At 37.0% G+C, this 27,364-nt stretch overlaps 1 protein-coding gene across 4 annotated transcripts in view; it reads right to left on the reverse strand.

The window, feature by feature from the left end:
- Positions 1 to 27,364, reverse strand: part of HYDIN (HYDIN axonemal central pair apparatus protein) — a 378,288-nt gene that overhangs the window by 270,551 nt on the left and 80,373 nt on the right. For all 4 annotated transcript variants that reach the window (XM_032591379.1, XM_030298918.1, XM_032591380.1 and 1 more), the window contains exons 7-8: positions 19,916 to 20,040; positions 1,849 to 2,050 (exon numbers count right to left, since the gene is read on the reverse strand). In XM_032591379.1, the coding sequence (XP_032447270.1) occupies positions 1,849 to 2,050; positions 19,916 to 20,040 (327 nt within the window). The remainder of the gene's footprint in view (positions 1 to 1,848; positions 2,051 to 19,915; positions 20,041 to 27,364) is intronic.

Here is a 27,364-nt window from a genome sequence, read left to right on the forward strand (position 1 = left end):
TAGGAAATAATAGACCGAGAGAGATAATAAAAGAAAGACAACACAAGAGAAAAGGAAAAATAAGCCTCAGAATAATAGGAAAGAAATAGGGGCATGAGTATCAGGGGAGGTAAAGTAGAGGGGAAAAAAGAAAGAAATGTCCATCCATGTATAGTTGAAATTCTCTATTCCTGGCATCTCTGACAATAACTGGTTTGAATTTTTTTTCTTAAGTTTAACTATTTAAATTAACTTCCTTAAACACTTTTTGGACATTGGCATGGCACCAATCATGTCTTATACATATAGTCAAACACACATAGTTGAAGCTGAAGCTGGCTTTCCTTCTGATAGTGTGTACCCATCCTCCCAAAAAGATTATGCCCACAGGACAAGCAGGATATTGAAACACGGTTTACTGGCATCTCTGTGTTTGTACCTGCTCTCCTATTTTATCTTTAAACATGCTTGGACCATTCTCATTGTTGGTACACTCGTGAACGAAGGAATCAGGACAAATGAAGCAGTGGATGAGCAATTTTCTCTTGCCTTTTGAACTACTGGCATTTCTATGGTATGAGGCAAACTGAAGTTTTTAAGCAGGAAAGCCTTTTCTTTTCTCACTTTTTAAAGATGGCACAGTGGTAATCCAGTGATTAAAGCTCATTGTCTGAATGATAAAGCTTCTGGTCCACTGTGTCCTGCCATTGTCACAGCTCCTTCTGATTCAATTAGGGACAGCACACTGGGGGATTTCTGCCTGGTTTCCATGGACCCAAGACTTTTATTTTTATCACATACTAACTTGGTTTTAAACAAAGCTTTGAAGCTTCCCAGGGCTAATCTTTAATGAAAATGGAGAGGCAAATAAAAAAGGCTGAAATAAATTCCAATGAAAGCAGCAAAAGTGTTAATTCAGGGAGGGTGGAAGGAGATAAAAATGAAATTGGACTTTAAAAGAGGCAAGGACAGACTTGGTAAAAAGAAATACTCAAAATTGAACAGTGATGAGATTAGTTAAAAGAGTTTGGTTTTCCATTTCATTAATTTTCTCCACTGCCTGAAGTATCATTTTAAAAAGTAGAAGATTAAAGATACCAACAAGGAATCATTATTAAATTATATGGTTAGCAAGGATTGAGCAATGCTACTAAAACTGAGAATATAAAAGTCATTTTATCCAAGCCTTTCTTTTTCCTAATTCTTTGTTTTCTGGAAATATTTTTTCACCGAAAAAAAATTCCACATTGATCCCAATCCAAAAGAGGTTATTTTTAGAAACTATGAAATCTGACCAATCTGATTAGGGTTATGAGACAAAATACAGACCTGTAGGTTAGTTTTGAAAGAACAGTGAAAAAATGATATATTCGGTCTTCATTTTTCTTTTAAAGTTTATTTATTTTGAGAGAGACAGAGAGAGGGAGAAAGAATTCCAAGAAGGCTCCATGCTGTGAGCACAGAGCCCAACTGTCTGGGATCAAATCCACATAACTGTGAGATCCTGACTTGAGCCATAGCCAAGAGCTGGATGCTTAACCTACTGAGATACCCAGGTGCCCCTGATATATTTGGTCTTTAAAATCCAGGAGTTTAGCTACTAATAAATTAAAGCCAGGTTAAGATGAACTGAGGATGGGCAATACTGTGTTCCACATAGCTCTTTAAATGAAATTCTTTAAGTGAAATTCAAGTTTTTAAATTCTTTTCTTTAAATGAAAAAAGGAGCATCATACACTGGAACCAAGCTATAAAAAGCTGACCTTGTTTGAGGTGGTTAAAAACTTACCACAAAAGTCACTGATTTTTCATAATAACTGAACTTTGAGGTCCCCCAAATTATAGCATATAGGTGTTTTTCTTACAAACCTATACTTTTCTCTGTCTTCCTCTTCCTGGGTAGCAAATATCTTCCACTGGAAATGGGCAATGATGTTACTGCGGTTGTGAATAGTTACAGTTCGCTGACTGGCCAGAGATATGTAGGTTTTCTCAATGATCAAGGAATTCCTGTCCAGCCTTATATTCATGTCTATGGCAGCTCCATAAAGAGATAGAAATATTTTTTCACCTAGAAATTAACAAAGTATAAACACACTTTGAGATTTATTCTAGAATGATGCTACTGGGCAATTTTTTCCCCAAGATGAAGTGATAGCACAAGCACTAGACATTTTATTCTTTTTTCTCCCCCATCAATCCAGAAATCAGACATGATCAGAAAACTTAAATATTATGTATGGTGTAGTTATAGAGAATCAGACTATCTTATTTGGTCACTGTAAAAACCACATAAAATATGAATTTCTATGGTGGGTATGACAAGACCTTTTCTTCTTTGTAACATTTCTAAATCCTACAGCCTGACCACGAGGGTACTTGAGTTCTAGAATTATAACCACATGCCTCATTTTTATTCAAAACATGAATTGGAAATCTGATTCCTTTTTTAAATAAGAAATTGCTTTTTTTTAAGTTTATTTATTTATTTCAAGAGAGGGAAAGAGAGGAGGGGCAGAGAGAGAGGGAAGGAGAGAGAGAATGCCAAGCCAGCTCCAAACTGTCAGCACAGAGTCCGATGTAGGGCTTGAACTCATGAACGATGAGATTATGACCTAAGCTGAAAACAAGAGTCCAGTGCTTAACTGAATCAGCTACCTAGGGCCACCTGGCCACCCAGCACCCTTCTTTTTTTTTTTTTTAATGTTTATTTATTTTTGAGAGAGAGGGAAAGCACAAGTTGGAGAGTGGCAGAGAGGGGACACAGAGGATCCAAAGCAGGCTCTGTACTGAGAACACAGGGCCCAAAGGAGGGCTCGAACTCTTAACCATGAGATCATGGCCTGAGCTGAAGTCAGAGGCTCAACTGACTGAGCCACCCAGGCTCCCCGGAATTCTGATTCTTTTTTTTTTTTTTTAATGTTTATGGCTGAGAGAAAGAGAGAGAATGAGTACGAGCAGGGAAGGGGCAGAGAGAGAGGGAGACACAGAATGTGAAGCCGACTCCAGGCTTCAAGCTATCAGCACAGAGCCCAATGTGGGGCTCAAACTCATGAGCCACAAGATCATGACCTGAGCCAAAGTCAGATGTTTAACCAACTGAGCCACCCAGGTGCCCATGATTCTTAAAGTAACTATACCAAGTATATCTGGGAAGAGCTGAACATCATGCAAGGATCTAAGTCCAATCAAAGGAGATCAGAAAGAAAGAATAACTAACTTCATTAGTAAAAAGCTGACTACTTGAAAGGAACCACTTCTTTAAACAGCAGCAATGAAAAGAAAACAAAAATGAAACACACACACACACACACACACACACACACACACACACAAACACATACATACACACACATTCTATCTGGATTACATAGTTACATAGTAGTTACATAGAAAGAAAACAAAATAGGGACACTTGGGGGGCTCAGTTGGTTAAACATCTGACTTCAGCTCAGGTCACGATCTCACAGTTTCTGAGTTCAAGACCCACATCAAGGTCACTTTTGTCAGCACAGAGCTGCTTCAGATCCCCTGTCCCCCTCTCTCTCTGCCCCTTCCCTCATGCACTCTCTCTCTCTCTGAAAAATGAAAGAAAGAAAGAAAGAAAGAAAGAAAGAAAGAAAGAAAGAAAGAATTCTTGTCAACTTTTAGACTTTCTGATTAGCTAAATTCAACAATCTGGTAGGTGGAAAAACTCGTTTTAATTTGCATAGTCTTAATTATGGGTGATGTTGAATATCTTTTCATCTATTAATTCGATGTGTATGTGTGTGTGTGTGTAGTTTTTTTCTGTGAGAAGCCTATTTTAGCCTTGGTGGTTTTCCTTTTGGTTATCAATTTGTGAGATCTTTTTGATATTAAGAAAATAGTTTTTGGGACGCCTCCGTGGCTCAGTTGGTTAAGCGTCCAACTTTGGCTCATGTCATGATCTCACAGTTCGTGGGTTTGAGCCCTGTGTTGGGCTCTGTGCTGACAGCTCAGAGCCTAGAGCCTGCTTCAGATTCTGTGTCTCCCTCTCTCTCTCTGCTCCTCCCCTGCTCACGCTCTGTCTCTCTCTCAAAAATAAACATTAAAAAAATTTAGCTTTTTGTCATACCTGTTGCACTTTTTTCCTCTTTTAGATATTTGTATTTCTTTATGACTTTTTCCTAAGTCTTTTTTTCTGAGTCTTTATGTAGTCTAATTTAATTCTTTTCTTTATGGCTTTTCCGACCTGGGCCAGTTCACCCATCCTTAGGCAACCTGGTGGTCCCCCGCTCCCAGGAAGTCACTATATTGATGCCGAACTTAGTGCGGACACCCGATGGGCATAGCGCGCTACAGCCCAGAACTCCTGTGCTCAAGCAATCCTCCTGCCTCAGCCTCCCGAGTAGCTGGGACTACAGGCCCGCGCCACCGCGCCCTCTTTTCCTTAAGACTTTTAAAAATAAGTTTATTTATTTTGCAATTACATTCTTATTTCAACTTCCACCTTCCCTTCAAAAAAAATTTTTTTTAACATTTATTTATTTTTGAGACAGAGAGAGACAGAGCATGAACGGGGGAGGGTCAGAGAGAGAGGGAGACACAGAATGTGAAGCAGGCTCCAGGCTCTGAGCTGTCAGCACAGAGCTCAACGAGGGGCTTGAACTCACAGACCATGAGATCTGACCTGAGCCAAAGTTGGAAGCTTAACTGACTGAGCCACCCAGGCGCCCCATCCACCGTCCCTTTAAAAGTAGCTCCTTTGAGGAGGGCACCTTTTGGGATGAGTACGGGGTGTTGTATGGAAACCAATTTGACAATAAATTTGATATAAAAAAAAGTAGCTCCTTTCTTAAAGAAACAAAGGAGACCATAAACAGGTCTGGCTCATTGTACTATTTAAAATGAGACATACGTGATTTTTTTTTCCCCCAGCAATGATACTAAACTACCAGGCCAAAATTTTAGGAAAAATAGGACCAAAAAGATTAATGAGCATGCATGGAAGAACATATATGAACACATATAGAGAAAGTTAACAGAGTTAAATATTACACTGGAATTGTCTGTATCTTGCAGGGAACTTCAGTCCTTGGATGTGGCAATCATGGACTGGTTTCACGCTCAGAAGCCTAGCATAAGCAACTCATTTCTCTTTAGAGGAAAGTACCTGTATATCCAAAATGTACAGAGATTTCAAAATTTTCAACATTTTTTAGGTACACAGCCCAATATAACCAGGACAAAACTCCATTTATTTGAATGAGCAGATATAAGAAAAACAGAAACAGATTAACAAAGAATTATATACTAGAATCATCACATAGACTAAAAACCAACTACACTTAAAGAAGCAAAAGATACTGAGAACAAACTGAGGGTTGATGGGGGGTGGGAGGGAGGGGAGGGTAGGTGATGGGCATTGAAGAGGGCATCTTTTGGGATGAGCACTGGGTGTTGTATGGGAACTAATTTGACAATAAATTTCATATAATAAAATAAATAAATAAATAAATAAATAAATAAATAATAAATAAACAAAAGATGAACTTGAAGCTATACAAAAGGAGTGGGAAATCAAAGATCTAGAAAATGTGAAAAAGATCTTATGTGGATCCTGAGAAACTTAACAGAAACCCATGGGAGAGGGGAAGGAAAAAAAAAAAAAAGAGGTTAGAGTGGGAGAGAGCCAAAGCATAAGAGACTCTTAAAAACAGAACAAACTGAGAGTTGATGGGGGGTGGGAGGGATAGGAGGGTGGGTGATGGGTATTAAGGAGGGCACCTTTTGGGATGAGCACTGGGTGTTGTATGGAAACCAATTTGACAATAAATTTCATATATTGAAAAAAAAATCCAAAAAAAAAAGAAGGTACAGAAAAAAAAAAGAAAATGTGAAAAAGAGTCATACTCTAGGCTCTTATAGAAATAAAATAAAATAAAATCACCTAAAATTTTAAATCTCTAAAAATAAGATTAATAAGATAATTTTAATAATTTTATGAAAAATTAGTTAAATGGAATGTGATTCCGAAAATACAAAAGGCAATGAAGAAGTAAAAATATATGAAAAATGAACAATGAATGAGTAAAAGACTAGGTAGATGGAGTGAAAATGTATAAAAGTGTTTAATTGGAAACTTGGAGAAGAAATATATAATAAAGCAAAGACAGTATTTCAAGAGATGATGGTTATGAGTTTTCTAGGATTGATTAAATGTATCACTTTACAATTCAAAAAGCCCAACAAATGTCAGGTGGAATAAATTAAGAGAAATTAATACATGAATATATTGTAGTAAAAGAAAACTAAAGAAAACCAAAGACAAAGAGAAAATCCTAAAAACAGCCAGAGGAAAAGATAGATATATCTTCAAAAGAGACAGATTATCTTCAAAAGGATGCATGGTTAGAAATACAGCTAACTTTTCAACTGAAACAATGGAAACAAAAAAACAAACAAACAAAAATGGAATGGCTTCTTCAATGTGATGAAGTAAAAAACAATGCCAACCAAAAAGTTATAGTTTTTCATTCTTTTTTTTTTTGTCTATAAATATCTTTGTTTTGTCTTTAAGGATTTTGCCAAAAAGTAAAGGATTATAAATTAGCATTATTTTTCTTTCAGCACTTGAATTATACCATGTTACTATCTTCTGGCTTCATAATTTCAGCTGAAAAGTTTCTCATCAGTATTATTAGTATGCCCTTTAAGGTAATGTGTCTTTTTTTCTTCTGACTCCTTTTAACACATCCTCTTTGCTTTAGTTTTCAGTAGTGTTTGTACTAACAAGTGGTTGCTAAGCTTTGTGAACCATGAATTAATGTCATTTGGCATTTTGGGAAAATTCTCAGCCATTATCTCTTAAAATATTTTCTTACCCCACTCTCTCCTCTATTTATATAACTCCAATTATATGCATTGTTGACCTTTTGACTGTGTCCTGCATGGCTTTTGCTTTCTGCTCTATTTTTTTTCCCATTCTTTTTTGTTTCTCTCTGTGCTTCAGTTTACTTTTTTTTTTTTTTTTTTTTTTTTTTTTTTTTTAGCGTTTATTTATTTTTGAGACAGAGAGAGACAAAGCATGAACAGGGGAGGGTCAGAGAGAGGGAGACACAGAATCTGAAACAGGCTCCAGGCTCTGAGCTGTCAGCACAGAGCCCGACGCGGGGCTCGAACTCACGGACCGCGAGATCATGACCTGGGCCGAAGTCGGCCACTTAACCGACTGAGCCACCCAGGCGCCCCTGTGCTTCAGTTTAGATATTTTCAGGTTTACTAGCCCTGTCTTCTGCTATGTACATTCTACTATTAAGCTAATACAATTAGTTTTTCATTTCCAACATTGTATTTTCAGTATAACATTGGTATTAAAATAGGCCAATACATAAACTGATTACACTTCTGAATATCAATGTAAAATCCTAAAGAAAAAATTAACAATCATAATTCATCAACACATTAAAAGATACTTCACAACCAAGTGGAGTTTATTTCAGGAATGAAAAGATGGCTCACTATTAGAAAATCTATTAATACAAAATAGATCTAAGGAGAAAATTATATAATGTTCTCCATTGATGCTGAAAAAGAATTTGACAAAATTCAAACCATATTTTTTATTTTAAAAATTGAATAATATAGGAATTGAGAGAATTAAAACATAGTATAAAGTCTAATTAAAATGGCATTAAGAAACAGATCAATGGAATAGAATTAAAAGTTAAAATAGGCCCAAATACATGTTGGAGTGTATTATATTACAGAGTCAATTTTGTAATTGACCAAATTATTGGTGTAACAATAAACTTTTTGTAAAAAAAAAAAAGTGCTTTTGGGACAACTTGGTAACCATAGGAAGAAACATATCCTACATCTAACAACAGAATAGATGTCAAATGAATAAAATATTTAAGTGTTCAACATGAAACCATAAAAGTAGAACAATATACAGTATTTGTAACTTTACAGGAGAAAGTTTTCTAACCATGTCTCAAAATCCAGATTCCTCTAAAACATATTAAGAAATTTTATTACATAAAAATGAAAAAAGAAATTTTTCATGGTGCAAAAAATTTAAGTAAAAACAAAAAAAAAGTGGTTAAAATATTTGTACCACTGGGAATGATATATATATATATATATATATATACACACACACACCATATATATATATATATATACACACCATATATATATATATATATATATATATATATATACACACCGGAGTGTTACTCAGCAATCAAAAAGAATGAAATCTTGCCATTTGCAACTACGTGGATGGAACTGGAGGGTATTATGCTAAGTGAAATTAGTCAGAGAAAGACAGATATCATATGACTTCACTCATATGAGGACTTTAAGAGACAACACAGATGAACATAAGGGAAGGGAAACAAAATTAATATAAAAACAGGGAGGGGGACAAAACAGAAGAGACTCATAAATGTAGAGAACAAACAGAGGGTTACTGGAGGGGGTGTGTAAGGGGGGATGGGCTAAATGGGTAAGGGGCACTAAGGAATCTACTCCTGAAATCATTGTTGCGCTATATGCTAATTTGGAAGTAAATTTTAAAAAATAAAAATAAGATTAAAAAAGGTGATATGGAAAGATCTCCAGGGTATATGATTAAGTGAAAAAAAGTAAGGTTTAGAACAATTCATAGTGTGCTGTTTTTATGTAAGGAGGGAAATTAAGAATATGCATTCATGTTTGCATCTATTTGCATAAAAACACTGGAATAAAATTAGAGCTGTGTGGGGTGAATGAGGTAAAGTAGAAATGACACCTTTCAATATAAACTTTTGATTTTTGAACACATGAATACATTACTCATCCAAAACTTTAATGTAAGGAAGCATTATAGGGCCTTCAGGAAACATGTAAAGCTGTCAGATAGCAATAGTAATGAGAGAAATATACACTAAAATACTATTTTGTAACAATTAGATTAACAAAATTCAAACAGTTGAAATGCTGCTTGGAACTCTATTGGCAAGATGTGGAAAAAACAAGAATTTCCATATAATGCTGATGAAAATACAAATTGGTACAACCACCTGACTAACCAACTTAGTTTCCAATAAAGCTCAAGACATACTTGCTGTATAACTCTGCAATTGCACTTCCTAAAGACAATCTCATCCAGCTGCACAAGACATATACAGAGATACTCACTGTGGCACTGTTTGTAATAGCAAAAAACTGGGAAGAACATACTAATATTCAGTAGGAGAATAGGTAGATTATAGCATGTTCATGGTGTTAAAATGAATCACAGCTATTTGTGTCTATGTGTCTAGATATTTAAAACATAAGGTTGAATGAAAAAGTCAAGTCGGGAAATGGTATATACAGTATGATATCACTTATGTGAAGTTTAAAACTACTCAAGACAATAGATACATTGTTTATGGATAAATATGTAAAAATAGCATTAAAATGTACCCAATACAGTTCCTCTGAGGACCAAGCCATGGGAATTAGATCAGGAAAGAATAATGAGAGAACTTCAAATCTATTATCAGTTTAGTTATCCATAAAACATCTGAAAGAAATGTGTATAGCAAAATGTTGAGATGTGTTATATATAATGGCTGTTGGTTATATTATTTCTGTGCTTCTGTAGTTATTTGAAGTTATTTCATTGCTTAAAATCTAATCAAGGGAAAAGATCCAAGGGCTTACTTATTTCATACAAATCTAGGGTCAGAGGGACTAATGTCATCAATTTGAGTTGCTCACTGTTTTCCAGAAATATAGCAAGAGCCATTATACTCTTTTTGAAAACCATCTAACATTGATTTTTTTTCAATCTATCTTCCCCAAATCATCAGATCCACAAAGCAAAGGAAGCAGTAACTCCTGTCTTATTTCTACAACCTTAGAAAGTGTTCCCAATCCCAAGCTACTGAGAAAACAGATAGGGTGAAAGGAATATTATGCCTGTGAGAATGGATAAGGTTGCTGTTGCCAGCATTGGAATTTTTGTGTCTCCTTGGAAGGCCTGTTGCCACTTTGCTTCCTTTTTAGTTTCTGGGGTTGAACGTTGTAATCATTGTAGATGAGGTTAACCACGGTCATTTATTATGTCCTAGTAAAAATATGTTTTGTGGAAGTCTCATTACATCTTGCCATTACATTTTGCTACTATCAAACAAACAAACAAAAAAGAACAAAAAAAAGAAAAAAAATAATTTTACAAAAAAAAATATGAAGCCAACTATATACACAATACATTTCATACTGTGGTTTCAGTACTTTCAGACAACAGAGGGTAATAAATAAAATGTATGAGTGGAGCCATAAATTCTCTAGCAACTAGCAGGTTGATGGAAAGGGTGTTTCTCATCTCTTCATCACAGCAGGGTCAAATTCACCATGCAAGTGAATTGCTGAATCAAACTTCATCAGAAGTGCTCATTCTCTGAAGGGCTCAGGAAACAACTTACTAGACTTGACTGAGCTTACCCAGCACATCGCGGCAATGCAAAGTCAGTATTCCCCAACTATATGGAAGGTAGTGTATGATTGAGAAAGTATGCTGGCCTCAGAGGGTGCCAAAGACCTGGGTTCAAGTTCCAGCTTTACTTAGGTATACGGTCATTTAATGTCTCTGGGCCTTAGTTTACTCGTCATTAAAATAAAGGGAGTTAAATAAACACAAAGAACAATATGGTGGCTGCCAGAGGGGAGGGAAGTGGGGGGGGGCAAGATGAAGTAAATGAAGGGTATTAAGAGGTACAAATTTTCAGTTATAAAATTATCACAGGGATGAAAAGTAGAGAATAGGGAACACAGTCAGTAATACTGCAGTAATTTTGTATGGTGACAGATGGCAACTATACTTACCATGGCAAACAATTTGTAATGTATATAAATGTCCAGTCACCATGTTGTACACCCGAAACTAGTATGTTGTATGTCAACTATACATCAATTAAAAGTTTTTTTAATAAAATAAATGGAGTTAAGAAAAGTCCTCTAATGTCCCTTTAAATACAAACACCTAATGACTTGAGTCTCTACTTGCTATGTAATTTACAGAAACCTCATTCCACCTTCCTAACAATCTCTAACCATCAGTGTGTCCAAACTTCTGCTATTCCCTATCCTCAGCTATGGAATAAGAAATGAAGAAAAGAAAACAAGGTCAAGGAATGTTTCCATTGCTTCTGAAACCACGTTACAACATTTACTCTTTTGTAATAACTATGTTCTGCTAGGTTTTCTAATTATAACAGCACACACTTACAATTAACTATAATAACCACACAATTGAAACAAAGCTTATGCAGCCAAGCCTGCATAGGTATGCTCAGATACATATTACTTAGTAGTTTCAACTGTAAGATAACATATTGCACTCAATTACTTACTATGTTGTATTTTGGTATTCCTTTATTGACCTTTAGGAGAAAAAAAAAGAACTTCTTTGTGGTTTATTAGAGTAAAATATAAAATGACTGTAAAGCTGTCCTGTGAAGTACTAATATTATGATTACTTGTATCTTTAATAATAATACATTATCATGCCTTTGGGGAAAGGAGCCTTTTTGCCAACTTCTGACATCTGAATTGAAATAGCTCCTCTTCAGTAAGAGACATAATACTTTTAAAATGCTGAGTAAGTGCATCAGCTCTATTTCCTGATTATGCCAGTGGTTAATGTCACCTTTATGGTGACAGCAACCTCACCAGGGATTGAATAAAAAACAGTGCTATGGTCCTACTTCAGGGGTTCATTCAAGTAACCAAAGGTTTAATAAGAATGTCTTTTTTCTTAAAGCCTGTCTGAATACTAATTTCTCCATGAACCCTTAGATTATATAAAGTTTCTCAACATCCAGTTCAAAGTGCAAAATTTAAGCAATTACCATTTGCTTGTCTTTTATTAGTCAAATAATATTTTCACTTCTCAGTTTTATTGAAATGATAGAACTAGTTTACTCAACTGTTCTGTTTTTTGTTTCTGTTTCTGTTTTATTTTGTTAAGAATGTAGTCTTGAGTAGTTGTTGTTTTATTTTTTTGAAGATTTTATTTTTAAGTAATCTCTACACCCAACATGGGGCTTGAACTCACAACCTTGAGATCAAGAGTCACACATTCCACCAACTGGGCCAGCCAGGCACCCCTTGAGTAACTGTGTTCTTAATCTCTTCAGGAGGAATTAGTTTATAAAAGGTATGAAGTTACTTCAGCTCTTCTGTTTTAGACCATAATAAAAAGGTAACTAAATCATTTCTGGGCTAAGATCAATTCCCTAAACAACTTGGTTTTACCACAGAAGAGCATATGCATAAGAAAGGAGGGAAGAGTTCTGGGTCAGGTATACACTGATGAGTAAAATATTAGATTGTGGTGAAATTTACACTCAACCTTGTTAACGGCTAGAGCACTGGTTCAAACTCTGATTGCCAAAAAAGCAAAATCTCCTAGCTGTTTAATCAAGAATGGAGGGCAAGCAACTGAAGGGCATAAACACAACTGTGAGAAATGTGATTGAGTACTTCCCACTGAGGATTATCAATGCTCCTCCTTCTGGAATATTGTTTGGGGAAGTGTGAAAAAAATCCATGCTAAATGTCCCTCCTCAAATCAATTCATACTTAAACAGCTGCAGAAAGTTCAGTCAGATGCTTATTTAGTGAAAAGAGAAGGCAATGATCATAGCTGCTTGGAAAAGCTCCATGATTAATTAATTGTGTTTAGACAGTCATTACTGTTTTTCACTAATGAAAGGTTATAGGTTCTGGTCATTGATAACCCACAATAAAGATGAAAGCATATTCTTATTAGCTGTTCATTTCATGTAAAGAAAAATGCTACAAGATAGTTTACCTACTTCTATCCGCAATCTTTAGAAAATGACTTCATTTGTGAACCAAAGTCGACAACAAACCTCACAGTGTGGAAATAAACTTTGCCACAGTGATTAAATTTTAGTACACAGATATTCATTTCCTTTAGCACAGGACTACAAATGTAAGTATGGGTGCCAATCCAAATACTTACCTAAAAGTAAAATCCAGATTGAGGGCCACTGAGAGAAAGCAGCTGCATTTCAAAGTCAACGGATTAAGGGAGTGAAAATGCACAGGGAGTGATACAACAGATTAGAGAGGTGACCCACTCTGGTGGAGAAATCACTGCACAGGAGGTTAGACTTTGAGCCTGGGTTCTAAAAGTGCTTCTGGCTCCATATGCAACGTTGGGCAAGCCACTTAATTTCTTAAAGCTTCAGTTTTTCATTTGTAAAATCTAAGAACTAGATTTGATTATTAGTTAGATCTTCTCTCAAGCTTTGATTCTATTGATCTATGAGCACTCTAAGCTGTTGGCCTCAAAACCCAACCAAATAAAATTTTTTGACATTATATTCCTACCATGTGTACTTATTTGTTTATAAATTATATATATACTATACATAATATACTAGAGTATGCATATGTGAAATGTATTAAAAATATGACTGAGGGGCAGTTGGGTGGCTGAGTCAGTTTAGTGTTCGACTTCGGCTCAGGTCATGATCTCACAGTTCATGAGTTCAAGCCCCACGTCGGGCTTTGTGCTGACAGCTCAGAGCCTGGAGTCTGCTTTGGATTCTGTGTCTCCCTCTTTCTCTGCCCCTCCCCTGCTTGCACTCTCTCTCTCAAAAATAAATACACATTTAAAAAAATATGACCCAAAATATTTAAAAAGATGAGTTAAACATGAATAATATCTTAAAGATAACTTATTTGATATGTTTACCAACAAAAGATTGACTACACTTCATTCTTGTGATATAGTATCAAAACATGATTCTAAGGCCACATTTTTTCCAATACTTAATTTTAGGGTTTGACATTAACAAAAATGATACTCACAAAGATACAGAGATCCAGATGGAAGAAATGTATCAGTGACTGAATTTATTAACACTCATACTTTTCACTTTCATCCAGTATCAACACTAACAACACAAAGGCTTTTGTTGAAATTCATGAAAGAAGAAAGAAAGAAAGAAAGAAAGAGGAGAAAAGGCAGAAATTACCAATACCGGTAATGAAAGAGGAGATATCACTATAGATCCTACAGACATTACAAAGTTTGGGGTTATTATGATAAACTTTATGTATGCCAACAAATTAAAATTTTTAGATTAAATGCAAAGATATCTTGAAAAAGTTTACCAAAAATTATACAAGAAAAAAAAAAAGAAACATCTGAGTAGATCTAAGTGTACTAAATAAGTTGAATAACTGAATAACTTACAACCTTCATACAAAAAAAGTCTCCAGGCCCAGATAGCTTGAAAAATGAATTTTTCAATCACTTAAAGAAAAAAATAACATGAATATTAGAAATGACAACAAAACCCTTCCGGAGAATAAAAAAAGTAGAATAATTCCCTACTTGTTTTATGAGACCAATTTGTTTTTTCAGATTAAAGACAAAGCCATTACATGAAAAGGTGAAATCATATATGATCATCTCAAAAAATACGGAAGTAATGGATGAAAGCCAATACCTGTTCAAAATTAAAGGTCTTAGAAACCTAGATATAGAAAGGAATTTTCTTAATGTGATAAAGTGCCCACCAAAAGCATCATACTAAATGATGAAACACTGAGTATTTCCCCTCTGAGACTGAGAGCAAGAGAAGGATGTTTGCCATCATCATTACCATTGAACGCTGTGCTAAAGGCCTAGCTCTGCAAGAAAGAATAAGAAATAAAAGGCTTAAGGATTGAAAAAGAATAAAATTATCATTATTTGCAGATGACCTGATTGTATATATACAAAATCTAAAATCATCTACAGATAAACTGAGTCAGGAAGTTAATTTATCAGGGTGAGAAGATATAAAAGACCGATATACAAAAGTCAACTCCTTTTTTGATATACCCTCCAAAATTAAGAAAATAAAATTAGAAGAAAAATACCATACTATCTATAAGAGGAAAAAATGATAAAGTGTACTTCATAAAAATTAAATTCTTTTGCTAATGAAAAAACACCATTAAGAAAATTAGAAAAATAATCCACTGTGAGGAGATATTCACAATAATTATTTCTGAAAGACTTATATTGAGAATATATTTTAAAAAACTACAAGTCAAAAGCAAAAGGACAAACAACCCCATAAAGAATAGGCAAAAAAATCTGAATACACACGAGAACAGAAGACATAAAAAGGTCCAAAGCACATGAAAAGGCACTCGACATTATTAGTCATATACAGAAATGCCAATTAAAAATGAAATACATAGGCTTTTGCTGACATTTGGCTGGTGATAACTTCATACCCAGTAGGATGACTAAAAATAAAAGACTGACAATGACGAAGAGTTGATGAGAATGTGGAGTAACTGGAGCCCTCATCCACTGCCAGTGTTGGGGGGGCGGGTTGCGGTATGGAAAATGCTTCAACCACTTTAGGAAACTGCTTGGAAGTTCCGCAGAAAGTTAAGCAGTTAAGCATATACCGACTCTAGGACCCAGCAGCTCCACTCCTAAACATTGACCTGAGCAAAGTAAAAACATATGCACACATACAACTCGTACAAGAATTGTTATTAAAGCTTTGTTCATAATCGCCCCAAACTTCAAACGGTCTAAAGTTACACTAACAGGAAAATGAATGAACTGTGTATAACTGTACAGTGGAATGCTTCTCAGGAGCAAATAGGGAATTTCTGATACACGCAACAACATGCATAAATGTCAAAGACATTATGTTGAGTGAAAGAAACCAGACACAAAAGAGGATGTGTTATGTGAGCACATTTATTTGAAGTCCAAGAACAAGCAATACTAATATGGAGTGACAGGACCTCAAATGTCTAGGATGGGGATGGAGAGACTGATTGTAGAGGGCATGAGGGACTCTCGGAAGCTGTGGATATTCTCTGTCTCACAGGGAGTGGTGGTTACACAGGTATTTACAATGTGAAAAAACTCATCAAACTGTACAGTGAACATCTGTGCATCTTATTGTGCCTAAATTATACCTCAATAAAAATGTAATTAAAAAATCACTTACACAAACATACAAAATATTGAATGTATAGGAATAAATCTAACCACAGTGTTTGAGACTTCTACCCAGAAAACTGCTGAGAGAAACTAGAGAAAACGTAAATACATGAAGGGATAAACCGTGTTTATAATATGATATATGGAGAGGATTACAGAATAGTAGGAAATAAATAATGTTGAACGATGTGAAAAAAGACATAAATTAGAGTCAATTTTACCAGCAAATTAAACTGAGGTTTGAAATAACCAAACTTCTCAACAAAATACTTTTTAAACTACTTTAAAATTGATCCCTAACCCTATAGGATAATAAGAACATCAAAGTGAGGTGAAGAATTGTAGGAAATAATGTGGTACCAAGGCTGTCTTTTGTGGTAATGGCTTCTGTTAACCCTTGAGCCTCTCCTTTAACTACTGCATTGTGTGCATATGATGGCAGATAAAGTTGAGGGTCTGCCTGAAGTGGGGATGCTAAATCCAGAATTTACAAAACACAAAAGGGCAGGAGATATGATGGGGTTCAGCACACACTGTCCCAAAATATGGCACACCTTGGCATACTATTTCAAGTGGAAGGAATCCGAGAAACGGCAGATAAGAAAGGATTTTCTGATCTTCCACTGAAGCAGGCCGTAAGACCCACATGTGAGAAGTACCCTCCTGTACTTGGATGAAAGGAGCAGACTTGTCTGGAGACAGAGGGACATTGAGAGGAAGTTGTTTTCCCAAGTTTACTACACTTAGCTCATACCCCTTTTGGTCCTAACACATTTTTCCACAACTCTACTCTTCATCAAACCTAGCAAAAAAATACCCAGGTTTAACTACTTCTTCAAGGTCTTCATTTCTTTCTGAAAGCTCCCATGCCAAGGTGAGATGGGGAAATGGAAGGACCCCATAAAAATCAGCTTTTGTTCTTCTTCCTGCTTTCTGTTCTTGCCAGGACATGCAACCCCAGCCCACTTTACACATGCCTCAGAATGCCCTCCTGGTAAGGGACAAGGAGTTCATGATTCCTCTAGAATAGATGATATCTAAGGAAGGGCCAGGTGAGAAGGACCTGAGGAAGCCAGCATATGTGCATTCCAGACCAAGGCTCTATACATCTTGATGCCAAGGTTCCCTGGCTCCAAGAATAACACCTGGGCCTTGGTCTTCTAACCAGTTCCTGGATGCCTGAGGGGACACGTATACCAGAATCCGAACAAAGACAACACCCCCTCCTTCCCTTTCTGAGTTTGTCGAATGCTGTGTCTGTATCTGAGCTCTCTATATCTTCAATAAATTCTGCTCTTATTTCCTGTGGGCTCATGTTTGATTTCCATCCTACATGAAGCCGAGGACCCTCTTGGCTGCTCCTGCAGGACCCCTCTGGGTCCCCAGACTCAGCCTGCCTGCATCAAAGGAAAACTTATATTAAATAAATGTATGCTTTTCTCTTCTTGATCTGTCTTTTGTTACAGGGCTCCACCCAAAAGCCTAGAAGGGTGGAGGAAAAATATGTTTTTCCTCCCCTATAGATATTGTGGTTGAAAACCATCATAAACAATAAACAGAAACTAAATAAATAAATAAATAAATAAATAAGCAGATATAATATATTTAAGTGATGAGATGCAGAACGAAAATAACGATGTTTAACATATTTAAGAAATAAAAGGGAAACTTGAAAAATGAAAGAGTAGAGAGCAATCAGATTTAAGAACAGATTTAATCAAGAACCAAATAAAATTTCAGAAAGCAAAATACATACAAGAATGGAAAAATTAAAACTCAGCAGATGAGGGGTGCCTGGGCAGCTCAGTCGGTTAAGCGTTCAACTCCGGCTCAGGTCATGATCTCACAGTTCATGGGTTTGAGCCCTGCGTCAGGCTCTATGCTGACAGCTCAAAGACTGGAGCCTGCTTCAGATTCTGTGTCTCCCTCTCCCTCTGCCCTCCCCCTGCTCGCTTGCTCTCTCTCTCTCTCTCAAAAACAAACATTAAAAAACAAAAAAAAAAACAAAAAAACCTCAGCAGATGAGACTTCATGGAAGAGGGAATTAGTGAATGGAGAAGAAAGTATCCAGAGAAGTGTTACAGAGTCAGAGATGGAAAACATAAAATAAAGGTTAAAAGGAATAAATAGTAAAGTAGTAATAGAAACAGAACAATAGAGTAACTAATTGGAATTCCAGAACAAGATAATAGAAGGGAGAAGAGCCAATAATCTGTATGGGGAACAAAAATTAAACACAGCCCCTACCTCACACATATACATATATGAATTCAAAGATCACCCATCAACCTAAACATTGAAGCTACAACTATTACCCTCTAAAAGTAAACATAGGAGACTATGTTTGTGATCTTGGAGAAGATAATCATTTCTTAGCAAGAAGGCAAAAAGCATTCATCTTAAAGGAATATCATTGGGAATGCTGACTTTATCAAAGTTAAAATTTTCTGCTGATCAAGAAACATGAAGGGAATGAAAAGGCAAGCTACGGACTGGAAGAATATATTAACGGCACATATATCTGACAAATGGTTAGTACTGAGAATATCAAGTTATAAAGTACTCTTACAAATTAATAATAAAAGAAAAACAACTCAATAAAAAATGAGTAAGACTTCAACAGACACTTCATTAAAAAAGATATATGAATGGCCAGAAAGCACAGGAAAAGGTGCTCAACATCATTAATCAGATGAAAATTAAAACCACTAGAGGACCTAGCTTGACACTACTTGCATGTCTAAAATGATCAAGACAACACTATGTGGTAGCAGGAGGGAAAAAAAGACAACACTTTATTGGCAAGGATGTGAAGCAATTGGAAGTCACAAACTTTGTTGGTGGGAGTGTAAAATGACACAACTACTTCGGAAAAATGGATGTCCCTGCTGTGTTATAAACTGTGCTTTTTACCTTCCTCTCTTGTATTACATGGGCCAAAGCTTTCCCCTTTGTGCTTAAGCTGGTTCAGATCAGGTTTGTCTTGAGAGCAGCCAGGGAATTCCGTCCTACACTAAAAGATAAGATACATGGATGGTACCACTGGGTATGTGTCGCTGTTATGCCAGGCAATGTGGAACTTGGACCGCTTAACCACAGGTCCATAGGCAAGGACTCGAACGTCCCGCTCAGATACGCATCCACAAAGCCAGAAAGTCTGAACTGTGAACTACATGTCATTTGTTACTCTTTCCCTGGCTGTGCCCTTGTGTTTTCTGCCTACAGTGGCCTTCTGATGCAGACAATCTGGGTCAATAAACATGAATGGTTAAAGAAGAAGGGAGAGGAAAATGAGAAAAATCATGAAATAATAAATGGCAATGGTAAAATATTAATTTGAAAACCAACTTTGGGGACTTGCATAATGTACATGCAGTCCACACAACCATAAATTAAATATTAGCAAAAACAATTGTATAATTTTCATGATTATACAGACTGTGGCCTTCAAAAAATGCTAGTGGCAGTAGACACAGTACTCATTTAAGTAAGACATTAAGTAAGATACTTGCACATTCCAAGAATTAAAGCAGCTGGGCCTTACATAGACTAGTGGGTACACACAAGAACATTCTGAATTGGAGTTCACATTTTTATGATGTTAGACAAATGCAGTAATAAATCAAATGGAAAACATGGTATTAATTTACCTTCAAGTCCCATGTACATATAAATAACCTTAAACTATCTGTGTGACTGCAGGGTATACTTTCCTTCCAGAGCTCTGTATTTCTTAGGCTTTCAAGCACTGGAGAAACCAGTCAGGCGGGACATATATCTGGATCAACATTATTTCTGTTGGAGACATTCATTCTTCGGTTCTTTACCTTGTGGCTCTTAGCTTACTCTAATGCAGCCAAAATAACCACCTGCTACTTTGCTTCACCATATTTTCCACTTGACCTTTCTTAACATGTAGAACTTTGGACAAAGAATAACACATACCTGTGTCATAATGCACAATAAGTCTTTTGCTGTGATTGCCCACAGTCTGTGGCTCAAAGTCCACTTCCAGTTGCATGGACTCTCCCACATTAAGAGTTCCAACAGGTGGCTCTACGGAGAAAGGCCTGCAGCACACATGGAGACGCACCATCAGAACACACCCTGACACGTGTGAGAGGAGGAGGAGAAGATACAGACAGGACTTGTAGTTCTGTAGACAGCTCAGACCCCCCACCCCGAATGAGTGAATCAGAGGTACAGTATACTTTACCCCCTAATGTGAAAGATTTGGGTTTTAAGGTTAAAATAGCAGTAACAGATCAACAAGTCTAAGAGAAATTTAAATGGTATCATAATATTCTTGTGTCCTTGCCTTTCAGCCATTCTTTTAGCATTCATTGAGTGATTCCAGCGGTCAGACTTAAAACATGTATGCAAATACTGTAAGCTGCAACAGAACAGTACCTTCAAAGGGATAGAATCAAGTTTTGTGACAGTTCAGTGAAGTTTTCATAATGGAAAAATATATCAGAGTCCCAAAAGATCACACAATCACAGGAAGATAATTTGAGGGCAGTTTAACAAAGGGTCTATTGAAAAGGGGCTTAGGGATATACAGGAACTACAAAAGATGATACAATCCCCCAGGGCTATAAACAGTAAAGCCTTTATGACCTCTAGGCCCAAAGAGCCAAGGAGCAGCGGTGGTTTTGAAGCCCACAAGAGTCCTACTTGAGAATGCTGCCTTATGAGGAGCAAAGAGCTTCAGTCAAGACAGACAGCCCAGGTGGCCTCACAGAGAAGACACTAGGGGAGAAACTGTCCTGACCTCATCCTCCTGTCTCATCACCTGCTGGGACCCCTACTGGCTGAACCGAACTAGAAGCCAAAGCCTTGGGAGTCTGCTGACCTAAGCCATACAGGTCAGCCCTCTGGGTGACAGCAAGCTGGAGAAGGGTGGAGAACATTTAGAAAGGCAAACTGGGGGGTGTCTGGGTGGCTCAGTCGGTTACGCGTCCGACTTCAGCTCAGGTCATGATGTCATGGTTCACGAGTTTGAGCCCCAGGTCAGTCTCTGTGCTGAAGCTCAGAGCCTGGAGCCTGCTTCAGATTCTGTGTCTCCCTCTCTCTCTTCCCACCCCCCTCCCCTGCCCACCCCCATTCATGTTCTGTCTCTCTGTGTCAAAAATAAATAAACATTAAAAAAAAATTTTTTTTTTGAAAAAAAGGCAAACTGGGGACAAGTCCTGTGTGGAAAATAGAATTTGGGCATGTAGACATTATGGAGTGATAGGGTAGATTTGGGAACAGGAAATAGTTTCATCTAATTTCCCTGGAAGTGTTAAGAGAGAAGCTGGATCTGACCATGAAGTACCTTAAATAACTTACAGCATTCTTCCTTTTCAATAAAAAACCCAGCCCATTTAATTATTTTCATGGTCCATTTCACTTCTCTAAATTGCTAGTTTTTCAAAGTAATGCGTTGTACAATGTATCTGGCAGGCTAAGCTGCTTCTGATTATTTACTTCCATCACAACCATTTTTTAGTTTCATCCCTTAAATCTTTCCTTAGATAATGAATTTAATGTCAGAAAACCTGAACTTTCTTCGGTGAGGAGATAGCTGTGGCAAGGGTAGCACTTGGTGGTACCTGTGATCATCATTGCAAGATGTTCAGTGCTTCCTACCACGGGCAACTGTTTATTTCCTCCGGGGCTCTCTACTTGGATCTCCCTCTACTTTCACTTCTTTATCTTCCCATGCCTTTGTGATTTTCCCACACCTACAGCACCAATCCTCCAGCGAACTCCGGGCATTTCTGTCGAGGCTCTATGCAGTAGTGGTCCTTAGCATGAAGCCACCTAAGAAGTTCAAAATCCAGCTCTGCCATGACCTTACAGCAAGTCACTGAACATTTTGTCTCTATGGGGGTGATGACAGCACCTACTTCATAGGGCTGTAGGGAGGACTAAAGGAGCTGGTACAGGTGAAGAGCTTAAAACAATGCCTGGCACATAGGAAGTGCTAAACAAGTGTTTATTATTATTTATGTTATCTCTCTCACTGGCAGCCTCTAGATGGGAGATGGCCTGAGGATGATCTTGGCTGTTTAGATGAGTTCAAGGTCTTATTATTCTCCTCTCAATACTTCACACTGCTCTAGGGATACTGCAAAAAACATACACAGGTAGTAACACATTCATCTTTGTTCAAACACCTTCAGTGGTCCTCATAATCTATGTAATCAAGTTCAAAGTCCTAGGCATTTGAGGTCCCATGCAATCTGCTCCCAACTACATTTTGCATTCTTATTAAACACATACATCTGTCCAAATGTCCCAAACACCTGTCACATTCCAAGTCAGAATGGGGAGGGACAGGGTGAGAGGGCTCTGCTCTCTACACTTGAACCTCACCTAGCACTGCACCACCTCCCTCTTCCAACTAGACTGTGCCCTCCACATAGACCACTAAGGTCACACAAGAATACTTACCATTTTCCACAGGTCATAATTCTCCCAAAGCCACTTAAAATTGCTCAGACTCAAAGCCACCTCTTAGATAGACTCTTCCCTGATTCTCTGTCTTGTTAACAAAGTCTCTTTCCTCTCAGAGCTGTGACTTTCTTTTCACTTCTTACTTCAGTTCACCTTGTACTACAGTTAGTTTTCATGCCTGGCCCTGTCAATAGCTACAGACTCTTGAGATGACAGGAAAGGGAAAGCAAATAAACTTCCATGAGCATGGACTCCATACTGGGCACTACACTGGGCACCTTACATATGCCAAACCTTGTAATCCTGGAAAAAACCTGCAGTAAGTAGGTACTATTATTGCATTTTAGACATGAGAAAATAGATGCTCCAAAAGGGCAGGCAACTGGCCCAAAGTTGCCCAACAGGTAGTGGTGGAGTTGCCTTCAAGTTCAAGTTCTTCCTGCCTACCCAAACCATCCCTGAACATGGAAACCACCTAGTTAGGCTTATCTTTGTGTCTCTCACCCCCCACACAGTTCTGTACTCACAGAAGTATCTCAGAAGAGGTTGCAGATTGAATTATAACCAACTTTCAGAGTGAAATAAAAATATCTGTAATCATTAAATAATCTTTATAACATCTTGGTGGAACAAAAAAGGAACAGACTTTCTGTATCTCAAGAATCCCTGCTTCCTGAGATGAAGGTAAGTCATCCAAAATAAATCTCACAGCCTTAAAAGTTTTTTCCTTCCTTATGGCATCAGTAAGAATCTAAGAATTGACAACTGGGCCCAGTTTCCTGACTTTGGGAACAATGTTGTGATATTTTCTTCTATCTTTGCTTCCCTAGTTTCTAATATTTTTCTTCCTACATGGTGCTTTCATTTTCTTTTCAAACATTTCTTGGTGGCAAAAGGCACAGTTTTGAAATCAACTGGATAGTATTATCTCAGTTGCAAAACCCAAGCTAATTTTCTATGGACAAGGAGACCCCTCTCTAGGACCTCCAGAAATCCAAATTCTATACAAAGGTAACAGATACTTTCCTGTTGTGCTCACTGTGGGGTTTATATTACATTCAATTTCTTCAGCAGTTAAAAAATCACCTGGGATCACCAATGTTACTTAGCCTAAGCTTTCTCAATAAATCAGATTGTTAATTGGGTAGAGTGTATTAAGTTCTGGTGCTTAAACATTGTCTATAATTCGATTTCGTCCTTCATTTTTACCACAGGCAGACAGGCTGAACTGGCTAGAAAATATCAAGTATCAGAAAATGCTCTTAACTAAGAGGTAAAAGGCATTGTCTCTCAAGGGCATAAGGCTGGCTCTGTCTACCAAAATGTTTGGTTTTGATATAATATTCTCATTAATACTGAGTGCTTGATTAGGGACAGAACCCGAGTTCGTAAAAAATAAGGAGACATAACAAAGATTTTGAGTTTTTGTTCAATTCCCTATAAACTGCTCTTGAAAACTAATATTTTAGTTCAATTTAGATTCAATATTTTAGCAAAAGGTCAAGATTGGCTCTGTTATATTAAATATGGAATATAATATTAGTATGTTTTCTTCAGACAATCTTTCTTATTAGCTGATTCCTAACCTGAGGTTTTAGATTTTGAGATTGCTTCCTAAACTTTTCTATTGCACCTTCCAAAATTAATCTTACTTTAAGAGTCAAAATTATTCTGGTACCTACTAGACTTTCACATCAAATCTGTAATAAAGTTGAAGAGTAATTGTTTATGTTCTCTGTATATTTTACAGTACATTGCAACTCCTTTTATTCATATAAAAACCATTATGCCTATTTTATAGTACTGGGAGAATTTTTTTTTACTTTAAATTATTGTAGAGGTTTATAGCTGTAGCTTTGCCTTTGTGATATACTGTTGGATAGGCATCCTATAAACATTTATTGAGCACTTATTTCTTCTAGGCACTATATTCGATGCTAGGAAAATACAAATGAAAAGAGTTAGATACAACCTTTGCATTTGAGAAGCTCATATTCTAATGAGGGCAACAGACAGGCAAATAAAGTTTTATTTTTAAAATTTATATGAACCCAACCATTTATAAACTTAGCCATTAATTAAATCGTTATTTCAATAAAAAGAATATGATCTGTTTTTTAAAGAATTTCCCATGAGATACTGTTTCTAACTGTGTATTGACTCTAAACGGGACCAAACAGGAGACCCTAGGTTTTTTCACTGCAAAGTCTCACAGTATATCCATTGCCCTCCCATGTCTATTGGCAATCATATTAACTGAAAGAGTGGTCCTCACCCCTGTGGGGGCAACAAAACCACCTGTCCATTTTTTAGAAAGGATGCTTGTCAGGGCATCTCCACCAAGATTCTGATTCAATGCAATGTGACCACAAGTTCAATTACATCCTTTCTCATTGGAGCCAGCAAGGTTCTCAGTTGAAAACAAAAGAAACCAACTCTGGCTAACTTAAACAGAAAAGGGATTTATTGGAAGGATTTGGGGTAGCTCACAAAATTGACAGCATGGTTGGAAAATACAATTTTGTGGAAAGAACATGAAATTACTGTATCATGAATAGATACTATATCTAAACAGAAAAGCAAAAATATTTGCAAACAGGGAATTTGAGAGATTGATGAGAGAGATGAGAAGCCCAACTTAAGATGGTGAGATTCCTCAGGGGTTAGTAACAGCAGTTAGCCATTTCCACTCCTGGGTTGGAGACACAAGAAGAGGAGGAAGTGTTATCAGATCCTGGGGACCTAGAAGAAGTTGAAACCACGGCAGGCTGCTCTGCTGACAATTAGAACCAAAGAGGAGATGGTTCACCGCTGGGGACTCTGCTGAAGTCTGAGAGGGAGGAGGAGAAATGCCCTGGCTGTTTGCTACCCTGCAATCTCCTTCTAGTGCCCTCCCCCTTGCCCCTCAGTGGTCAAACCCAACAGGAATCCAGCTGGCCTAGGCAGCTAGGAAGGCTAACAGCCCAGAGATACTGAATAGAGCCTGGAAAGGGCAAGGAGTGGATCTGAGGGTAAGTAAGCCCAGAACTGGCCCATGTTAGTTCTGATCTAGGCTTTTTCTATTAATTTACTGGGAGAACTTGGATAAGCCATTTCCCTTATCAGGCCTTATTTCCATCATCTGTAAAATGGGAATGTTGGACTAGAGTTTCTGATGTCGTTATGATTACTAGCTAGTCCTTGAGTGGACTTACCATTTTACCTTGCAAGTATTTCTATATTCGGAGAAGATGATTGGCATTCATAGTTATATGGATAGAAAAGTTTTAGATCTTGTCATGCAACTTCACACTATGAAATCCATGCAGTGATTTTGCTTCACTTTTGTATGGCTATGATATATAATAAGTTCCATTTATGTGTAGTTTTTAGGATTCAGTCAAACATTCCAGGAAGATATGCTGCCTGCACCTGGTTTTCCACCTTAAGTGGATTTTATTTTTCACAGGAAAAATACCAGTGTAACAGGCAGTTTTTAATGTGTATTATGGAATGTGGTTGTGGAAGGCCCTTTTAAATAAAAAAAAGGTTCATGCTTTCTAACTCATGGTGAGCCAGTTAACCTGCTTCTTTCTCCTTCAGTCGAACTCTGTGAATCTCACAAGATGGCAAAGTCTCTATAGGCACTTATGGACAATGTCAAAAGACACTAATCTTCAAAAGAACTTTGCCTTTGCCTTTGCTGGTTGACTTATAAATTAGCTCAATGGGTCTTGCTTCTACCTGGGATGCAGAAAGCTAGAAAGAGGTCGCCCACCCTAACAATGAAGAAAAGCCAGCTAAACAATAAAATCACAACTTTTCTCGAACCAATCAGAAAGGAGATGTTGCAGAGCAAACAAGTAGCCTGAAATCTAAAGATGGACAATCCACCCGCCCTCAGGGCAGATGGGAAAGGTACAGACCGTTATACCTGTGGCAGACAGAACTTCCCGCCAGGCAGAAGAAACAGCAAGAAAGAATGGAACAGAAAAAAATGTTTGAAGAGATAATGGCTGAGATTTTCCAAAAATAATGAAAGATCTAGGAAGCTTGGAACCTCATGCAGGATGGAAACCAAAACTAAACAAAAGCAAAACAAAATCCTTAAAACAACAAAGACCAAAGACAAAAACAAAACCCACATCTAGACATATCTTATTCAAATTGCTAAAAATCAAATATAAACACAAAATCTTAAAGGCAGCCCAAGAAAAAAGACATAGTTATGTACAGAGGAACAAAGATAAGACTTATGGCAGGGTTCTCTTAAGAAAAATGTAAGCCAAAAGACAATGAAATGACATCTTTAAACTCCTGAAAAAATTATGCAGAACTGTCAGCCCAGAATTCTAAACTGTAGAGAAAATACATTTCAAAAATGAAGGCAAAATACTTTCTTTCAAATAGACAAAACAGAGAGAATTTCCAATAGAGCTGTGCTACGAGAAATATTAAAAGTAGTTTTTCAACCAGGAGAAATAGGATACCAGACATAAACTTAGACCTACATAAAACTGTTCAGAGATAGTGATGCTCCTGGGATGCCCCTGTGAACAATAAACACAAATCCCCTCCCAAGGGATGTGCCTTCCATCCACATTATGGCAGCCCTACCACCTACAATATGGCAGAACAAGTAACCTGAAAGCTCTTCCACCAGAAAATACCTAGAAAGACTGGATAAAATATAACCTATATAAATGTGCAGCTGAGCATGCATTAAAAAAAGGCAAATCTACAGGATTTAAAAGCAAAGAGGAAGCTAAGAACCAGAGCAGTTAGTCACTGAGCTCATGCTAGGTCTGACCTGGATTCTCAATAACCTTAAAGCCCTGGTCATTTTAGTTTGTTTGTTTTATTTAAATTCAAGTTAGTTAACATATAGTGTAGTATTGGTTTCAGGAAATTTAGTGATTCATCACTTACATATAACATCCAATGCTTAACCCCCGTAAATGCCCTCCTTAA

Source organism: Lynx canadensis, chromosome E2, assembly GCF_007474595.2.
Source record: "Lynx canadensis isolate LIC74 chromosome E2, mLynCan4.pri.v2, whole genome shotgun sequence".
Lineage (NCBI taxonomy): Eukaryota > Metazoa > Chordata > Mammalia > Carnivora > Felidae > Lynx > Lynx canadensis.